At 39.8% G+C, this 21,279-nt stretch overlaps 2 protein-coding genes across 3 annotated transcripts; one reads left to right on the forward strand and one right to left on the reverse strand.

Moving 5' to 3' along the window:
• Positions 1–1,189: 1,189 nt before the first annotated feature.
• Positions 1,190–8,878, reverse strand: LOC117531529 (probable crossover junction endonuclease EME2). 2 transcript variants are annotated; one of them, XM_034194647.1, is made up of 8 exons: positions 8,411–8,878; positions 8,044–8,162; positions 7,699–7,794; positions 7,488–7,606; positions 7,332–7,410; positions 3,951–4,066; positions 3,612–3,801; positions 1,190–2,120 (listed from the first exon to the last, which is right to left on the reverse strand). In XM_034194647.1, exons 1-8 carry the CDS (start codon positions 8,844–8,846, stop codon positions 1,965–1,967), a joined length of 1,311 nt encoding a protein of 436 aa, XP_034050538.1. In that variant the 5' UTR covers positions 8,847–8,878; the 3' UTR covers positions 1,190–1,964. The 2 variants fall into 2 exon arrangements, with proteins under 2 accessions (XP_034050538.1, XP_034050537.1); XM_034194646.1 differs by having other exon boundaries at positions 8,041–8,162.
• A 900-nt stretch (positions 8,879–9,778) lies between these two features.
• On the forward strand, positions 9,779–21,155 carry mfsd1l (major facilitator superfamily domain containing 1-like). The gene is made up of 13 exons (XM_034194403.1): positions 9,779–9,907; positions 14,649–14,749; positions 14,933–15,042; positions 15,121–15,176; positions 15,287–15,430; positions 15,520–15,678; positions 15,770–15,885; positions 16,035–16,135; positions 17,383–17,494; positions 17,583–17,720; positions 18,778–18,917; positions 19,003–19,114; positions 19,199–21,155. The coding sequence occupies exons 1-13, from the start codon at positions 9,886–9,888 to the stop codon at positions 19,337–19,339; spliced, it is 1,452 nt and encodes a 483-aa protein (XP_034050294.1). The 5' UTR covers positions 9,779–9,885; the 3' UTR covers positions 19,340–21,155.
• Positions 21,156–21,279: the final 124 nt, after the last annotated feature.

The raw sequence follows: 21,279 nt of genomic DNA on the forward strand, positions 1-21,279 counted from the left end.
AAGCTAAAAATGTCCCAGTTCTTGCATGGCCGGCATACTCACCGGACATGTCACCCATTGAGCATGTTTGGGATGCTCTGGACCGGCGTATACGACAGCGTGTACCAGTTCCTGCCAATATCCAGCAACTTCACACAGCCATTGAAGAGGAGTGGACCAACATTCCACAGGCCACAATTGACAACCTGATCAACTCTATGCGAAGGAGATGTGTTGCACTGCATGAAGCAAATGGTGGTCACACCAGATACTGACTGGTATCCCCCCCAATAAAACAAAACTGCACCTTTCAGAGTGGCCTTTTATTGTGGGCAGTCTAAGGCACACCTGTGCACTAATCATGGTGTCTAATCAGCATCTTGATATGGCACACCTGTGAGGTGGGATGGATTATCTCAGCAAAGGAGAAGTGCTCACTATCACAGATTTAGACTGGTTTGTGAACAATATTTGAGGGAAATGGTGATATTGTGTATGTGGAAAAAGTTTTAGATCTTTGAGTTCATCTCATACAAAATGGGAGCAAAACCAAAAGTGTTGCGTTTATATTTTTGTTAAGTTTGAAAGTGTCCTACGACAGAAAAGATAAAACTGTTTGAAATCTGCCATCAGATGACAGAATTGCCTCCACTAGGTGGCATCATGGGATTATATGTCCAACTTGTGTCAGCATGGTAACAAATAGTTTTGTGTGCAGCATCACCAAATTATTGCTTCATTTCCATAATATTAAACCTCATGTGAAGTTACAAGGTGCTCTGTGTATTTGTTCTCATATATAAATTACATCACAATCATATCGCATTTTAGGGAAGGAAACCCTGATCAGCAAGGTGAAAACAGAAAGACATCAAAATCCAGCTAATTAACACAGCAACTTAAAATCAACTTTATTACCAAAGATCACACTTAATATCCTTTTAGAACTTTATTTGCACTTATTATGTACAATAAGACCATCTCATTGTCAAAATTATGCATGCATATGACTATTTCAATTTGTCGGTATAATTTGTAACTATGCAAATAAAAATGTGTTAATGTTATTTCTTAAAGTTGTTTCTGCAAAGGCTCAAAACTACATCAGACTGATGTGTCCAGTGTCTAAGTTTATATTTAGGCTTTGCTCATATTGTAGCGAGTTACTACAATAATTTGATAATTGTACAAATTGTAATATTGTATGGTGCATATTTTTTTCTAAATTGTCTTTAAAAACATTACATTGTACAATGTAACCATTTAAAAAATTGCATATCTTGAGTAGAAAATCACAGACAGGCATGATTGTGATCGGGTTTTACTTTCAAAATTGGGGGGAAAGTTTGTTTTCAAACATTATATTGCTACAATCCCTTAAAAAAAATTAATTGTTGATACTTTTTAGTAAACATGTCTTGATCTAGTATCCATCTATTATGTTGTTTTCCTGTTTTGTTTTTTCTTATTAAATATGAAATTCCGTGTTGTGTTCACTGTCCGTTCTGACAAACCAGTTTTGTTTGTTCTTAAACCAAATAAATAAATGGTTAAAAAAAAAAAAAAAACAACGCAGACAGATGAGTCTTTGGTCTGGTTCTATATTGGGTAAATTGCACATTTTCATACTGTGAAGTGACTTTTACAAAAAAAAAAAAAAAAAGTGGTGGGGGGTACAGTTTTGTAGCTTTCTTTCTGAAATAAAACATCTGTGGAACATCTTACAGGATGATTCTCAAAAAAATAAATAAAAATAAACAAAAGGAACTAATAAACAGTATAACTTGCATTCAGCAAAACACTATTTTAGAAATTACATTCTACAAAGCCTCCATTAAATCTTTCAATTGGATCACAACATGATGGCAAAGAAGGTTTTAAACTTGTAAACACTGACATGACAGCAGCAAAGTGGTGCTGATGGTCCACTAGAATCCAGACCAGCTGTAGCTTAAGTCTGTCCATCTCATTCTCAAATGGACAAATTAGTCCAAAACCAGGTGGGGGTTTTGCTCCACGAAGCAGCGATACACTCTGGATGAGATCTCTGGTCCGATACGTCTCTCCTTACCTTCAGTGTTCACTAAGATTCCAGCCAGCAGACCTTTCCGAGCCTCCTCTGATCCTACACTCCGATATGCCTAAAATTAACAAAACATTATGGAAAACATCACTTTGATTTAAATTAACATATGTTATAATGAAAGAGAATGAATGCAGTTTAGGTTTGAGTCTACACCTGGTTTTACATAAGATCATGTGTTCAAATCCAGGCTCAACTGTTCCATGTGCACGGAGTAAAAAGACACCAGGGAATCCCCAACAAGAAAAAACAAGGGGGCTGGGGTTGTTAACTATTAATGGCTAGAAGACTTAAACTATGTTATGGTACAAAACTCTATGGAAACGGTAATACTGAGGCAAAATGTAAAGCAGATCCGGAAAGAAAATGCCAAAATTCTGTGGATCTTTGTCATCTGTCCATATCAAACGTCTTTAAAGTACACTATATAAAAGAGGTTGGATGTTCTAGAGGATACGTATAGTTTGAGTATCTCTCAGACACCTAAATATTCAGTAAGAGAACCTGCTGGAATGTACTGTATAGACAAAGTATTTCATTCTTCTTTCCCAAAAATGGAACCTGGCTGATATGAAAGCATTATAATTAAGGAAAAGTTTGTTAAATTCTGATGTGAAATTGCTGTTTCATGAAAGTACAAATAACATCGAAATCAAATGGGGGACTTTAGATAAGATAACAAACTTTAATGATCCCACAGTAGGGAAAAAATCACTTGTTGCAGAAGGAAGAGTCGTACAGTAGTAAAGAAAAAGAAAAATATTCACATTAAAGAAAGGTGACTAAAGTATATTGCGATGTTTGCTGGTGGGTGTATAAATACTGATGTGAACAGATTACATGAAAAATAGAATACAGTGAGTATAACTACATCTAGATATGGTAAAATTATTACACAGGATAAACTGCACGTAATAAAGCACAAAAGGTGAAGGTAGACGTAGTTGCTGGTGCAAAATCAGCAAGTGGTTATGGTGCTAGAAACATTTTGAGGTATTATAGAGTCTGACTGCAGATGGAATAAATGACCCACGGAGACATTCTGTTTTACACCGAGGGTGGTAAATGGACTGTATTTATATAGCGCTTTTCCATCTGCAGCAGACGCTCAAAGTGCTTTACAATAATGACTCACATTCACCCTGATGTCAGGGTGCTGCCATACAAGGCACTCACTACACACCGGGAGCAACTAGGAGATTAAGGGCCTTGCCCAAGGGCCCTTAGTGATTGGCTGGGATTTGAACCAAGGATCCACTGGTCTCAAGCCCAATGCTTAACCACAAGACCATCACCTCCCCAGTGCAGCAATCTGTTATTGAAGGAGCTGCTTAAGGGTCCACAGTCTCGTCTAAGGGGTGAGAGGGGTTGTTCATAATTGATGTCAGCTTAGCTAACATCCTCCTCTCACCCACCACCCCTATGGGGTCTAGTGTGTGTATACTGTAATGTGAGCAAGGTATTTTTGGGTGCAAGGGTTTTGGCTGTGAGGTATTTTCTGTGCATAACATTTGTGTGCAGTCCGGACTAAAGTATATTTACATTCTACCTGTAACAAAAGCTGAGGAGACGGGTAGGCTGCAGTAACCGCGGAGGCCACAGCGGGGCTGACTCTGTTCAGCTGTTGTATCTGTCTGCTCCAGACCTGCCTCAGCCCCGAGCCGTCTCTCTCCACTCGAACCCCGCTGGCCCATGAACCATCCACGCAGAAAGGCAGCTCTGCACGCTCCGTCAGTAATCTGCAAGGAAAAGGAAACCAGACGAAGCTCCAACTTCAGCATCATGACACTGACTTCACAGATTATGAATATAATGAGAAGAGCAGCGAGAATGGACGTGAGGAAAATCTACTTCTTTCATTAAAGTGATACTGAATATAGTTGCATACTTTAAAGGGCGCTTAGACAAGGCCTTGGTGACGGCACACAGATAGTTGGTGACTTCCTGCCAATCATCCAGGAAAACAAGTGAGAGATTCCTGCAGAGCTGCAGGTAGACGAGAACCTGAAAAGATAAGGAGACAATAATCAGGAACAAACTGTTTGTTTCAAAAAATGAACAAAGAACTTCACGGGCTCAGAGATGAAGACAAATACGGAATTATTATTATTTAAATTATTATTGTTTAACAGACGTTATGTTTTAAAACTCAACATGCTCACAAGTCCACAACAACCCTGCAGAAAAGATTTGGTATGAATGTAGCAGAATCAATCAATCAATCAATCAATTTTTTTTTATATAGCGCCAAATCACAACAAACAGTTGCCCCAAGGCACTTTATATTGTAAGGCAAGGCCATACAATAATTATGTAAAACCCCAACGGTCAAAATGACCCCCTGTGAGCAAGCACTTGGCTACAGTGGGAAGGAAAAACTCCCTTTTAACAGGAAGAAACCTCCAGCAGAACCAGGCTCAGGGAGGGGCAGTCTTCTGCTGGGACTGGTTGGGGCTGAGGGAGAGAACCAGGAAAAAGACATGCTGTGGAGGGGAGCAGAGATCGATCACTAATGATTAAATGCAGAGTGGTGCATACAGAGCAAAAAGAGAAAGAAACAGTGCATCATGGGAACCCCCCAGCAGTCTACGTCTATAGCAGCATAACTAAGGGATGGTTCAGGGTCACCTGATCCAGCCCTAACTATAAGCTTTAGCAAAAAGGAAAGTTTTAAGCCTAATCTTAAAAGTAGAGAGGGTGTCTGTCTCCCTGATCTGAATTGGGAGCTGGTTCCACAGGAGAGGAGCCTGAAAGCTGAAGGCTCTGCCTCCCATTCTACTCTTACAAACCCTAGGAACTACAAGTAAGCCTGCAGTCTGAGAGCGAAGCGCTCTATTGGGGTGATATGGTACTACGAGGTCCCTAAGATAAGATGGGACCTGATTATTCAAAACCTTATAAGTAAGAAGAAGAATTTTAAATTCTATTGTAGAATTAACAGGAAGCCAATGAAGAGAGGCCAATATGGGTGAGATATGCTCTCTCCTTCTAGTCCCCGTCAGTACTCTAGCTGCAGCATTTTGAATTAACTGAAGGCTTTTTAGGGAACTTTTAGGACAACCTGATAATAATGAATTACAATAGTCCAGCCTAGAGGAAATAAATGCATGAATTAGTTTTTCAGCATCACTCTGAGACAAGACCTTTCTGATTTTAGAGATATTGCGTAAATGCAAAAAAGCAGTCCTACATATTTGTTTAATATGCGCTTTGAATGACATATCCTGATCAAAAATGACACCAAGATTTCTCACAGTATTACTAGAGGTCAGGGTAATGCCATCCAGAGTAAGGATCTGGTTAGACACCATGTTTCTAAGATTTGTGGGGCCAAGTACAATAACTTCAGTTTTATCTGAGTTTAAAAGCAGGAAATTAGAGGTCATCCATGTCTTTATGTCTGTAAGACAATCCTGCAGTTTAGCTAATTGGTGTGTGTCCTCTGGCTTCATGGATAGATAAAACTGGGTATCATCTGCGTAACAATGAAAATTTAAGCAATACCGTCTAATAATACTGCCTAAGGGAAGCATGTATAAAGTGAATAAAATTGGTCCTAGCACAGAACCTTGTGGAACTCCATAATTAACTTTAGTCTGTGAAGAAGATTCCCCATTTACATGAACAAATTGTAATCTATTAGACAAATATGATTCAAACCACCGCAGCGCAGTGCCTTTAATACCTATGGCATGCTCTAATCTCTGTAATAAAATTTTATGGTCAACAGTATCAAAAGCAGCACTGAGGTCTAACAGAACAAGCACAGAGATGAGTCCACTGTCCGAGGCCATAAGAAGATCATTTGTAACCTTCACTAATGCTGTTTCTGTACTATGATGAATTCTAAAACCTGACTGAAACTCTTCAAATAGACCATTCCTCTGCAGATGATCAGTTAGCTGTTTTACAACTACCCTTTCAAGAATTTTTGAGAGAAAAGGAAGGTTGGAGATTGGCCTATAATTAGCTAAGATAGCTGGGTCAAGTGATGGCTTTTTAAGTAATGGTTTAATTACTGCCACCTTAAAAGCCTGTGTTACATAGCCAACTAACAAAGATAGATTGATCATATTTAAGATCGAAGCATTAAACAACGGTAGGGCTTCCTTGAGCAGCCTGGTAGGAATGGGGTCCAATAAACATGTTGATGGCTTGGATGAAGTAACCAATGAAAATAACTCAGACAGAACAATCGGAGAGAAAGAGTCTAACCAAATACCGGCATCACTGAAAGCAGCCAGAAGCAGATACTCTCTAAGGTTTCAGGTTTCATTTCAGGTCTGGTGGCCACAGAGGACCTCTCTGATTGTTCTGCAGGGACGTGGGGGACAATAAACAAAAGACACAGAGATACACCAATAATTTCAGCGATTTGATACAAACTAATTACCATATTTACCTCCACCAATGAAGATTGGCAGAGGTTATGTTACTGCCCCATCTGTCTGTTTGTGAACAGCCCGAAGCCCACAACGTTTCATATATATTATGAATTTTGTTTTACTTAAGATTCATATCATGATAGGCAAGAACTGATTAAATTTTCAAGGTCAAAGTCAGGAAAAATCTTGGTAAATTGGAAAAATCTCTATCTTTAACATTGAACAAATTTTCAAAAATGTAAATCTTTGACAAAAAAGATTTCATATTTGAAAGCTTTGTGTATTATGGAATCTTTTATCGACTGACAAAGTTTGTTCCAGATCTGATCCGGATTACAGATTTTGTGGCCATTTAAATTTAACATTGAAAACCCCATTTAATGTATATTTTACATTATATCTTAATCAAACATGCCCCAATCACTCTCATATTTGAAAGTGAGGTGCAGACTGGCACTCACTATCGCCTGACAAAGTTTGATCCAGATCTGATCCAGATTGTGGATTTTGTGAACATTTGAATGTAGTATTGAAAAGCCCATTTGGTGTACATTTTGCATTATATCTCAATCAAAAGTGTCTCATTTGTGACAATGAGGTGCAAACTGGCACTCTCAATGAATAAACTAAGTTTGATCCACATTTGATCCGTATTGCAGATTTAGTGGATATTTGCTTTTATCATTGAAAAGCCCTTTTAATCTATATACGTGTATATATATATATTTTTTTTTTTTGCATTTATTTTTGTAACACATTTCATATCATGCACTAAAAATAATGATGAAAAGCAAAACAAAAGCCGTAACTTATATTCCAGAAAATATGGTAGTTCTTCATATGTAAAAATCCACTGTTCTGATTGGCTAAGCTGGCAAACTGACCTCCTCGATGTTGAGATTCTTCATCCTCATTCTGGACTGCAACATCTCATTCAATAAATGCACATCACAGACATGGGACCTGTCAGTCAGCAAATGCAGTCAGTAAATTAGGAAGAAACTGGTTGATCATCTATCTGTCGGCAGTACGCCTTATACCCGTTAGCTGTAATCACTAAGAGTGTGACCTCCTTCTTGGCATCAAGGTCGCAAAACTCCAGAAGTGGATCCAAGAAGGATGCCTTTCCTCCGGCTTCCTCCCCTTCGCCATCCATCATCTGCAGGAGTGATAAAATATTGAGAATGATGTTGAGTTAGAAAACATCCTGACCTCAGTCTGTATGTTTGAACAGAGTCATTCCCCACCTACTTTTTTCACAGTGATCGCCATGTTCAAGAAGTCATTCAAACTCAGCAGCACAACCACTGGCTCCTCCTCCACCGTCCCCTCGCCATCTTCTCCCAGCTAAAAAAAAAGAAAAAAAAAAAAAGTTTGATGATCACCTTGGAGAAACCAGAAATTTACTGGAAATACAAGTTCTTATTTATTTATATCTAAAATATTCAGAGATATTAGACTTTAAATACTAATGCACTCGCGCATGGACAATCAAAAAGTCCTCAACATACGACAGACATTTATCATCACAAATAACATAAAGAAAAGGTGCGGGTGTGGATTACGACCCCAGACACTAGTGCAGGTACCAACCTGAGGTAAATCTCTGGTCCAGGTGATGCTGTGAGGGAACCGCTGGCTCTCAATGCTGAACCTCCACTCAAAGGTCCTCAGTGTGTCCAGCAAGACATCAGCGTCATCATACTGCAGAAGAGCTGCAGAAAAAGCACACAGAGGGACAAACTATGCAACTTACAAATGCACTTACAATCTTTAACTGAGGGATTTTGCGATAAGTGGAAAAGAATGTAAACTACATTTTGCACAATATAACATCATCTGAGATATTATCATTTTGTTATTATTATTGCCTCAATTAGAAAAAACATGTTTCCCTATTTGTCTGGTAGTCGTTCATAATGGTAGTTTCCTGCAGTCCATGAAGGCATCATGGATCTATTACCAGGATCGATGGAGATGTTCAGATTCTTCAAACAATTCTCTGGCCTCAAACTCCTCAGCTGCTCTGCAGCTTCTCTCCTCCTCCTCTGTTCCTGCCTCTTCTGCTCCTTCTCTTGGGCTCGGGCTCTTTTCTGTCTCTCCTTGGCCTCCTTCCTCTCCTCCACTTTTAACTTGTCCTCTTCGATCTCCTTTTTTGTGCGGCGTTTCCTTACAGGAGTCGGGCTCGGAGTTTGACGGTCTCTTGGCGCAAGTCGACACGACGCGACAGTTTTGTTTCTGTGGTTTCCACTTGCACTTACAGCGGTGACTGTTTTCTCTTCGTCTTTTGTATCAGTTTCACTTTCAGCTTCAGATTCGGAAATTGCCCATGTTGGAGCTCGAAGACAGACAGACATTTCACCGAGTAAAAGGGCCGAAAACGACGACGGAGAACGCATCACAGTATTTCGATGGTGTCCGTGGAGGGCCAAACTATCCAAAACACGCCAACTGGAGCAAGAATAAATGTGTTTTTGGTACACAATGCTTTTGAAGCTAATATGCAAAATTGAATGTACTATTGGATTTACATTTTTGTCTCATTATTTATCAATATATAATATTGATAAATAATAATAATGTCTGGGCGGCTTTGCTTGAGCTGCTGCCCCCGCGACCCGACTCCGGATAAAGCGGAAGAAAATGGATGGATGGATGGATGTGTAATACTACTAAACAGTTGAGGGTTCCTACTGATTGATTTTTATTCGTATAAAATGTAAACGTATAAAATAATACAGTATAAAAATGTATTAAATAAACATGGGTACATAAATATACTGGGTACCACAAAAAAAGCATAAACGCATAAATCCATTGTGGCCCAACACTCTTATCCTTCTTGTCTATTTTCAGTGTTTTTGCATTTTTGTCTTCTTTATGTCCTTTTTAAAAAATTGATGCTCTTTCTATTTGCTTTCCACTTTGCTGCTGCAACTGTCCGTGATGTGGGACAAATAAATGTGTGCATCGCATTCATGGAAACTCAACACTAAATATTCAAACAAAAAAATATTATTCATCAATATTAATATATTAATATCATCACCAATATAATTATTATTATTATCATAATAATATCTAATATAATATAATATATTAATATTAAAAATTATTATTTATTATATTTTATTTGCGAATAAAAACATGTATGAGCCCAAAGGAACTGACATTATGAGGACGTTATGCTTTTTTTTTAAAACGTTTTTTAAGTTGTTTTTAATTTGTAAATGCGACCGGAAGTACACACTGCGCAGGTCACGTGCCTGATGACGTTTGCTTTCGCACTGATTTACCGTCTATGGTACCGTCTATGGCTGTATGTGTTACTGTGTAATCCCCATAGTGCAAAGATCTACGACAGAGGACTTCAGCGGCTCCCCTGTAAACACACAGGACGATGTGGCGTTTTTGTCGCTACTTTTTACTTGCTTCATAATGGCGCAGCAGGCGGAGAAAGGTACGTTACTCGTTGAAGTTTAACATTATTTCGTTTCCCTAATTTTCCATAGTATACGATAAGAGAGCGTTTTTAGTGATTTTTTCTCCTTAGGTTTGTTGGCTAATGTGGCTAATTGGAGCTCGTGTAATGAGCAACATTAAAAAAAAAAAATTCACACGTGTTATGGTAAAATATTTGTGTTGTATTTATGTGTCTTTTGTGTCTTGCGGAACTTTTCGGTTTTAATTACATTCATTCAAAATTTCGCCAAAGGAAGGAAGGATGTAGGAAGCAAGGGAATAGAAAACAGCTGACGCAGATATTTGTTTTCCTGTCTGAACTTTCTGCAAACTAATGTTCCACCAACATTCTATAACCTGAAGACTTTTTTTTAAGAAGGATATATAGAACATTCTATAATGCAGCAACAATTTGAGTTATAGATTCAAGTATCAGTTTTAAGGCATCTGGTGACCTAAATAATGTTTGAGAGATGGAGCCATTTTCAAAATTTTTACCTCTATCTCCACTCTATATGCCTTATTTTAGAGAGAGAAAAGAAGGGGTCCAAAGTCTGATCTTGCAGGATTGATCAACCAACACTGTGAAAGATTCAAGACAGCCAGATTAATGTTTTTTGCTTTAATGACAGAGACACACAAATGATTAAAATACCATCGCAAAGGTAATGACATTTGCATTGCCACCATTGATTTCCTTGGTGTCCTGATTAAGCTGATTGTCAAGTTTAATTGCACCATATTGTGTATTTTTTTGTCAATCTGATATGAATCAGACAGTGCTGACAATCAGGTGATGCAGCCTATATTCAAAAGGAAATATTTTCACATCTGCAACATAAAATTGCTTCTGTGATTGTTGCTTTAAATTCAAAGGAGCTGCTCTTCATGATGTATCATCTTCCTTTGGGTGTCTGTTCTTCTTTGTCCCACATAGTGTTGTTTTGCTTCTGAACAATCTGATTGTTTTCAATGGCCTTTTCATGTCAACAAAGGAATCCCAGTCCTCCTAGGGAGCCCTGCGTCTTATTAGTGAGCAAAAATTTCAGTGCCCACCTTGAAACCAATCCACTCATCTATGTGAGCATGAGAGGTTGCTGTGTGAGAAACGTAGCGAGAGATGTGTGTGTGTGTGTGTGTGTGTAGCTCAGCTCTTGGTCAAGCAGAAACACACAAGAATATCAGCCGTGATTGAGCAAGTGGAACAATGAAGAAGAAGAAGAAACTTTATTGATATAGCTCTTTTCACAGATAAAAATCACAAAGTGCTTCACAAACGGTAAACAAAAAACACCGCAATGTTAAAAAAAACAGTGATTAAGAGAACAGTCAACTAAAAGCTTGACTAAAGAAAAATGTCTTTAGCTGCCTTTTAAAAGAATCTACAGAGATGGTCGCATGAAGGGACAGAGGGAGATTATTCCAAATTTTAGGAGCCACAACTTGAAAGGATAAGTCTTCTCTGGTTTCAGCGGGTTCTCTGAACCGTGAAGAGGTTCTGCTCCGAGGACCAAAGGGAGAGACCAGAGATGTAGGGGCTCAACATATCTAACACATATTTGGGGAGCCTGACCATGCAAGGCTCTAAAAGTCAAAACCAAAATTTTAAAGTTGATATGAAATTTGATGGGAAGCCAGTGCAGGGAGGATTGAATGGGGGTAATGTGAGTCCATCTGCTAGATCTTGTTAAAAGTCTTGCTGCAGCATTTTGGACCATTTGAAGACGATTCAAAGCAGATTTGTTAAAACAAGTAAAAAGCGAGTTGCAGTAATCTAAACAAGCAGAAATAAAAGCATGAATCACAACTTCCAGATCAGAGTTAGACAGAATTGGCCTCAACTTGGCAATGTTTCTCAAGTGGTAAAAACAGTTTTTGACCAAGAGTCTAGAATGGCTATCAAGATACAATGACTGATCAAACCAAACACCAAGATTTCTGATGCTCGATTGAACAGAGGAGCCCAGAGAACTGAGGTGGTTCACAATCAAATTAATTTTCTGCTCTGGAGCAATAATCAGAGTCTCAGTCTTTTTGCAGTTCAACTGAAGACAGTTTTTAGTGAGACAGGACTTTACACTTGCAAGACAATCCATTAGCTCAGACAGTTTATGTAACTCTGACTCCTTAAAGGAAAAGTACAACTGAATATCATCAGCATAAAGGTGATAAGACACATTCTTAAAATTGCGAATGATTTTACCAAGAGGACTGATTTACAACAAAAATAAGATCAGACCTAAGATAGATCCCTGACAAACTCCATGGAGCAAAGGAGAAGCTTCAGGCATAATATTATTTACACACACAGAAAAAGTTCTGTGTATCAGATAAGAGGAAAACCACTTCAGGAATGTCCCCGAAATGCCAAAGTCACAATGCGTTCTCTGTGAGTTGTTTGTTTGAAAGCCCCCCCCCCCCCCCAAAAAAAAAAAAAAAAATTGACTGGGAAGACGTGATCCGGATGTTTTCAAGGAGCAGGAATTAGGAATTCCCAATATTGGTCGTAAAGATGGGACTGGGCATGTCTGGTTAAGCATATGTCTCTGATGAGCCATTTCAGCATGCTTATTTAGGGTCTGCTCTGCTTCTCTCTCTCTGCCCCTGCCTCTGTTTATCTCTGCATCTGAAGTTGGTCCCCTGATGCCGGACTGTGGCTGCCCACTGCTCCTATTGGTTGAATGGTGTCTAACTGTAATTAGGGTGGGTTAATTTCTTTGAGCCACTGCAGTCTGCTTTTAGAAAATATCATTCCATAGAGATGGCTCTCACTAAAGTGGTGAATGATCTTCTGCTTACAATGGATTCAGACACCACTACGGTTCTGATGCTGTTAGATCTCAGTGCGGCATTTGATACCATGGGTCATCATATTCTACTTGATAGGCTGGAAAATCATTTTGGGATTACTGGGAGTGCCCTTGCATGGCTGACATCATACTTGACCAGTTGTCCTCACTGTGTTTTGTACAGTAACACTATCTCTAACCTTAGTGACATGAAATTTGGGATTCCACAGGGGTCCGTCTTAGGCCCCCTGCTTTTCTCCCTTTATATAGCCCTCCTTGGGCACATATTGTGGCGTTTTGGGATTACCTTTCACTGCTATGCTGATGATACTCAGTTATACATTCCTATAACTGCTGGTAATCTCGTTCATATAAAATCCTTAGAAGATTGTCTTGCATCAGTGAGAAGTTGGATGTCTAGAAACTTTCTACTTTTACACTCTAAGACTGAAATGATGGTTTTTGATCCAATGATACATCTGCATCAATTTGAGCAGTTAACGTTTAGCCTAGACTTGTGTCATGTGTCATACATCACACTGACAAAGTGAGGAACCTTGGGGTAATTTTTGATCCTACATTGTCCTTTGACCTCCACATTAGAAATATTACGAGGACTGCTTTCTTCCACCTGCCACATATAGCGAAGATTCGTCCCATCCTGTCTATAGCTGATGCTGAGACCCTGATCCATGCATTTATCCCTTCTAGATTGGACTACTGTAATGTTCTATTTTCTGGTTTACCACAGTCATTGGTTCAAAATGCTGCTCCCAGATTTTTGACACGAAGCAGAAAGTTTGACCACATTACACCCATTTTGGCATCCCTTCACTGGCTTCCTGTCCCTGTGAGATCAGATTTTAAAGTTCTTCTACTAGTCTATAAAATTATTCACGGACTGGCACCTCCCTATCTAGCTGACCTAATTAAACCTTACGTACCGGCCCGGGCTTTGCGTTCTCAGGGTGCAGGACTACTTTGTGTCCCTCGGGTGAATAAGAAGTCTGCAGGTCATAGAGCTTTCTCTTATCGTGCCCCTGCTCTGTAGAATGATCTCCCTGCATCAATTAAACAGTAAGATTCTGTGGAGACTTTCAAGTCCAGACTTGAGACTCACTTATTTTCCCTTTCGTATGGCTAGCATACTGGTACAGTTTTGTTTGACGCTTTTTACTCTTTTAATTCATTTTATTAGGAAACGGAGTGTGCAGTGGCCTCAACTTTACCTAAATTCTGGTTCTTTTAGTGAAGCTTAGGGCTAGTGGCCGGTGATCACTTTAGTATTTCTTCTGTTTTCTTGTTGTTTAATGCTGGCAAATTATACAGTATTTCTTGTCTTTGTGATGCCTGATTCTGTTTTTTTTTCTCTCTGTTTAAGGTGCAGCTCCATCCAGAGATGGGTGTGGTATTTGTGCTGATGACCCTCCTGTCCTGTGCACCAACAGCATTTCCTGTATATTCATTTTGTGAATTGTTCTGTAATTTTTGTCTGTAATATGGCCCAAGCAGAGGCTCACCCCTATGAGTCTGGTCTGCTTGAGGTTTCTTCCTCAGAGGAAGTTTTTCCTTACCACCATTACTCTGGGGCTTGGTAAAGTTAGACCTTACTTGTGTGAAGCACCTTGAGGCAACTCTTGTGATTTGCCACTATATAAATGCAATTAAATTAAATTAAAATTAAATTAAGTTAAACGCAGAGGACAAATTTTATTGTATATGACAATAAAAGGCCCTTTTTCTGCAGCAGGGATGCTTTTAAAAGCCCACTCATAGGATACCCCTGTAGAAATGAACATAAAACCTCAATGATATTAAAGTGTGAAAGCTGTTAATCTCTTCACTTGTAGAGTGGCATTCAGTGTAACATTTACACAATGTTAAAGAAAAGGAAATGCTAATGATCCTGTTCTTCTTCTTATGTATGTTTGTTTGTTTGTTCTTTTACAGCATATTATCGCTTTGTGGTCCTGTTCTTTAACTGCATGCTGACATTTGGCTCATATTTCTGCTTTGACATCCCCAGTGTTTTGCAAGAACAATTTCAAGGGGTAAGTAAATGGTGACATATTAAATTGCTAAGTAAAAATTGTGAATACATTGTCTCATGTTCTGAAGAGCAAATCTGGGCTAAAATATTAGCTATTATGTCGTTGTAGCTTTGTGTTGCCCAAAGGTATTTGTTGTTGAAGAGAGAAGTTAAAAAATAACATGTACTTCCATCCACCTGACAGAACCTGACATGTCCAAATACAACAGTGATCAATGGGACGGTGGACTGTGTGGTGGGACTGGGGATGACCCCTCAACAGTACAACCTCCTCTATGCTATTTATGCTTGGACGTAAGTACAAATATGCTGTAACACACAATGCAAAACCTTCGTGTGTGTAGAAAATCAGTATTTATCTCCTAATAACAGAAATGCAGTAGTAGTGATCATTGCTGGATTCCTGATTGACAAATTAGGAAATCGCTGTAAGTGTGCCTCATCTCAGCAAATTTGGCAACACAAGCAAGTGACAATTCCATGATGGTGTTTTTTTTTTTTTTTTTTTGGGGGGGGGGGGGGGTCTTTTTCTCTGTAGTTGGTGTGTTTCTCTTCTCGTTCTTGTGCGTTTTGGGATCGTCTACGTTTGCACTGGGTTCACACTTCAAAGGAACTCCCTACCTGCTGCCGCTTATGCTGACAGGCCGGCTCCTTTTTGGATCCGGAAATGGATCCCTCACCAGTAAGACCTGCACGATGCAACCACTTGGACTGAATGTTCGTGTAGAGAGAAATATTCCTAAATCATGCTCTCATTTGCGTCACCACTAGTTGTTCAGAACCGCATCACAGCCTTCTGGTTCAAAGGGAAGGAGCTGGCGTTAGCCTTTGGTTTGACGTTGGCCTTCTCTCGCCTGGGTTCAGTTTTGAACTTCTTCCTCACTCAGAAATTTGAAGAAAACTATGGGATGCAGTGGACACTCTGGGGTGGTGGGTAACAATTCAAGACAATTACGTCACCATGAGTCCTCCAATAAAAGAAACTTGGTCACTGATAGTCATGTGGCGCTTTGTGGTTTAGGTGCAGTGTTGTGCGTGTTGGGCTTCGTGTCTGCGATCATCGTCAGCACTCTGGACAAGGTCGGAATGAGACAGCTTGGTCTTGACGGGACCATCCAGGAGGCGTCACGCAGAGTGGTACAAACAGTCACCGTTATTATTGTGTCACTATCAAAATCATTTTGCTGTTTAAGTTGTTTATTAAAGAAAGCTTCAGTATTGGATATTATTTTGCACATATAGCATGGATTGGATTAATTTTATTTGTACAAATTTTCTTTGTACAGAGGATTCATGATGTCAAGCTGTTGTCAGTAAGATACTGGCTGCTGGTTCTCACCATCATGTTCTTCTACAATGGAATCTTCCCATTCATTGCTGATGCCAGGTATAAATCAACAACACACTACATGTTTAGACAGTATGGGCTAGTTTATAACAGATGCATTTGCCATTTTCAGTCCCAGTACCCACATTCTTTATATCATGAATATGCTTTTGCTCACCTTGCGCCCGTGTGTATCCTGGTCTTAACATGAGATGTGAGCAGGCAGAGTGTTGGTGCTTTTCTATGATGAAGAGGCAGAAAGTGATTGCTTCATCACTAGGTGTTCAGAACCACCAAAAACCTGGTCTAAACTCCAGTGCAGAGTTGTTCTGGTATTTACAGTGCATCCGGAAAGTATTCACAGCACTTCACTTTTTCCACATTTTATGTTACAGCCTTATTAAAAAAATGGATGAAATTCATTTTTTTACCTCAAAATTCTACACACAATACCCCATAATGACAATGTGAAAAAAGTTTTTTGATATTTTTGCAAATTTGTTCAAAATAAAACTAAGAAATCTCGTGTATGTCAGTATTTACAATCTTTGCCGTGAAGCTCAAAATTGAGTTCAGGTGCATCCTGTTTCCACTGATCATCCTTGTGATGTTTCTACAGCTTAGTTGGAGTCCACCTGGGGTAAATTCAGTTGATTGGACATGATTTGGAAAGGCATACACCTGCCTACATATAAGGTCCCACAGTTGACAGTGCATGTCAGAGCACAAACCAAGCATGAAGTCAAAGGTATTGTCTGTAGACCTCTGAGACAAGATTGTCTCAAGGCACAAATCTGGGGAAGGATACAGAAATGTTTCTGTTGCTTGAAGGTCTCGGTGAGCACAGTGGCCTCCAACCAGGACTCTTCCTAGAGCTGGCTGCCCATCTGAACTGAGTGATCGGGAGAGAAGGACCTGACGCCAGTACGAATCTGGTTACTTCCTCAGTCAAGGCTGCTACCCATTTACAGCTGGGTGGGCTTAGACAATGTAGATTAAGTGTCTTGTCCAAGAACATGGACTGGTATCATGAGCAGGATTTGAACCCAAGTATACATAGTAGGAGGTTGGCTCCTTTTCCACTCAGCTGTCAGCTGTCTAAATATAAGGTCTAGGAAAATTATTTGCCTTAATCTGTTTGCATTGGCTGAAAACCTGCTAAATGAAAGATATGCTTATTTAACGGTTTATAAAAGTAATGATTTTCAGCTCTGTATATATCAGAGAGGCAGCATGTAAATGTAACCTTCGTCCATGAACACAAGCCCTCTCAATGGGAACCACTTCTTCTGTTTTTCCTCTTCCAGCAAATTCATCCAGGATAAATACACCGAGTACAGTCAGAAGGAGGCGGCGTATATTGCCGGAGCCGTTTATGACAGCTCATTGGTCCTCTCAGCCTGCGTCGGCATTCTCATCGTAAGTGTTTCTGAACACGTCAAAGATCTGACCAATGAGGCCACACGGCTTGTCACTACGTTTTCTTACGTGTGTTTGTGTGTTGCAGGATTATGTTGGTCTGCGGGGGATTTTTGCCGTGTCTTGTGCCATTCTCACCCTGCCGGTTTTTGGGCTTCTGGCCTTCACCTTTGTGCCTCCTCTGGTCTGCACCATATGGCTGGGAATCACTTACTCTTTTGCTGCTGTAAGTTTGCTTCTAATATGCAGTTCTTGTTCTCAAACTTTATTTGTTTTTGTATTCTTGAGTCTCTTTTGTTTTGGGGTAGGATGATTTTGTTATTTTGATCATTTTTCCTAACATCCATGCCGGTGTCACAGACTGAACGGTCCGCCTCTAAAAATTGGTCCGCCCTGCCTCCACTGCACATGTCATTTCAGAGCTCTGAGACAGGATTTTTAACCATCAGATGGCAAGGTAAAACCTCTTAAATCATTCTAAAGTCAGTTTTAAGCAGAAACAAGGCGATACTCTGTGACACTTTGAAATGACTGACGCGCAGTGAATGTATCAGCTAGCAGCTCATGTAACTGCTGCGCTCTGATCGCTTCCTCCATTTTTTATGATTTAAATAATGTTGAATTTATGTGGAAATGATTGTTGTACAAAAGCTTCAGATATCTGTCGCCGAGATAGATGATGACTGGAGTGCAGTTTGAAGCAGAAACAAGGTGATAATCAGTGAACCGCAGCAATGATGCATGAGCAGTGAAGGCACGGCGGTCCGATTTTTAGGGGGGACCGTCGGTTGGCAACAACACAAACAGTCCACCTTTATCCAACAACCAGAAGATGGTGTTACAATATAGCAACAGAGGCTTGGATATTGATTGTCTTTTTGGATAACAGTGCATCTGGCAATAAGCAAAATTAAACAACCATACTGAATGTCACTTTTGGTAATAAACTGTGGCTGTCTCCCCTGGAAACTGGGAAGTAATTAAAAAAAAACCTTTTGCAGTTCTGTTATAAATGAGCTGTTTCTGTGACTGTTACTTTAAATGGAAAGGAGCTCGTTGGTTGCCACGCCCCCTTTCCAAACGGAAAGGGAAGAAGAACCTGAAAATTGTGCTCATCACACAGAGTACAGACTGGTTCACAGAGAAAGTTGGTGCAAAATGTGTCCATTGTTGAAGTGAACAACTTAGTTTGGTTTTCAAATGAGATTCTGGGATGTATCATATTAATCATCTTTGGTGCCGCTGTCTAATTAAAAATTATTCCTGTTGCTGTTTTATTGTAGGCGAGCATGTGGCCGTCCATCCCTCTTGTGGTGCCTCAGGCAACTCTGGGAACAGCCATGGGCTTGGCCACCTCCATACAGATGATTGGCATCGGGGTTTCCAGTCTGGTTGTTGGGGCAATTTTGGGAACTAAGACCAGGTCAGAAATACAGACTGTTGTCCGCTGATGGGTCATGTCTTCAAAGTCTTTACTTTATCTGTAACTCTCCCCATATATTGTCCAGTGAGACTAAGATTCCGTTGTGGCGTTGGCAGAGGATGATGATCTTTATGTTGGCCAACACCATCAGCTGCATCGTCACATCGGTGCTGCTGAACATTATCGACCACAAACAGGTCAGATGTTGGTGCTGGGTCGTACATGCAGAGTGTGATATCAGTTAGCTTTCAGCGGTGTGTTATTGTGTTTGTTTTCTCCAGGGTGGGACCCTGAACAAGATGACCAAGCGGTCAGTGCAAGCAGACGCAAAGCCAGAGAGTGATTCGCTCATTCAGAACGAGGAAGTGCAAGATGAAGATGAAGACGAAGGGACGGTCCGCTCTCATTCTGTCAACTCCTAGGTTTTCAAACTCATTTCCTGGAAACCTTAAGTTTGACCCCATCGATGTACGGAGACTTTGACTGAGCCGACGGAGAGGATTATGTCTAAATCTAAACAAGTGAAACAGCCAACTGACAGGAAACTGTTATTTTTTTGTTAAAGTGCAGGTAAACCCCATTGACTCGTGCAAGTTGGGGTCCACAAAATTGACCTGTAACTTAGCTGAAAGCGTGAGTTAATGCGGTTGACCAAAAAAAGTTAAAATCAGCTTACTTTGACAAATTACAATAGTTTTGACCATTTGAAGCGTGATTCCTTCCTAGATAGATTTTTTTTTTTTTTTTTTTTCATCTGGAGTTGGTTCCTCCTCCGGCTGTTGCACTTTGTCAGTGCGGACGATTCTGGACGATTCTTAAGTGTTATCATTACGGAGCTGGATGTGAACTTCCTCTTTAGATCCTTCCCACGATTGAACATGATGGCCACTTGCGCGCTTGAAAATTTGCTTGCTTTAACAACCAGAACTGGCCTGCTTGCTTGAAAATCTTCGTAGAACTTGCTGGAGACGACGTGGATGCTATGACAGTGAAAGAATGATCTAAGTCAGTTCAGATTGGGCTGGAATTTATACTTGCGCCAGCCCCTCCTAAGAACGGTCAAATCTGACAAAAATATTGACTTTTATACTGTAATCTAAATTTTCAAAAGTAAATTTCACCTAGGGAGCCTGCGTGACGTGTTCTGACACACCAGTGTAGCTGCACGATGTCACCTGACATCAGAAGATGGTCACAGGTTAAATGACGCATTTTGAAGTGTTGGTTTTTTTGAGGGGGGGTTGGAGGAATAGTTAGTATGCTTAATTTCTTAATTTGTGCATATTATCAACTGCAGAAGCATTGTGATCATTACGCGTACTTTGTAATAAGGACACACAGGAAGTCGACTCTGTGTGTGGTTGATCCTGTCAGATGTTAGAGGCGAAGTAGAGCTAACCAGGGTATAAAACATGTACCAAATCCAAACATGGACCTGTTCAGGATCTGCTGTAGTGACCCCTGAACAAAATGGGGGAGGAGAGCAGCCAAAAGACAGGGGGGAAAAAAAACATAACAAGGCGATATCATTTGATTTGTGCACTTGTAACATGTCTCTTTTATGTAAATTGATTAGTTGAAATCAAACTTCAGTGGGCTGGTGGTGCTGCTGCCGCCTCCCGCTTCTACCGCCTATGTTTTCTGTCCGACAGTATTCACCACGATAGTATCTTAAAAGTTTAGCTCACATTGCAGCCAGCAGGTGGTGCTGCTTGATCAAAGCACATTCATGCACTGCTAGGATTGCTGTAACATTTTTGTAGTCCAGTAGCCCAGTGTGGTCATTTATAGGTTGTGGTCAAAGGAACAGATTTTATTTTTATCATTAAACTAACTCGTGAAACACTATAACAGCAAGAAAAGTACTTCATAGTTTCTGTTCCTTGACCAAATATATTTTGTATTGTTTTGTTTTTACTGTGGTTTGACTTTAAAGGGAAAAATGCCTGCGCATTTTAGCTCAATCTTTATTGTCATGTTCATAGGTGCTGTTTTATCAGTTAGTTTGTCAGATACTCAAGAATGACGATCACGGTGGTGATCTTTGAACTTTGTATTTTTAGCTGTATAATCGAGTTTAATCATGTTTTTGAGATTGCTGATGGTCATAAAATTATTGTCTGTCACTTTTATCATTATTTCTGGAGCATATGCTGCAGAATGATGTGCATCTGGAAAGTATTCACAGCACTTCACTTTTTCCACATTTTGTTATGTTAGTCTTATTCCAAAATGGAGTAAGTTAAAATTTTTTTTTTTTTTTTTTTTTTTTTGTGCTTTTCCAGTTCATGTCCAGTCAACTGAATTTACCCCAGTTGGTCTTAAGCTGTAGAAACATCTCAAGGATGATCAGTGGAAACAG

The sequence above is a fragment of the Thalassophryne amazonica genome, chromosome 18, assembly GCF_902500255.1.
Source record: "Thalassophryne amazonica chromosome 18, fThaAma1.1, whole genome shotgun sequence".
Classification (NCBI taxonomy): domain Eukaryota; kingdom Metazoa; phylum Chordata; class Actinopteri; order Batrachoidiformes; family Batrachoididae; genus Thalassophryne; species Thalassophryne amazonica.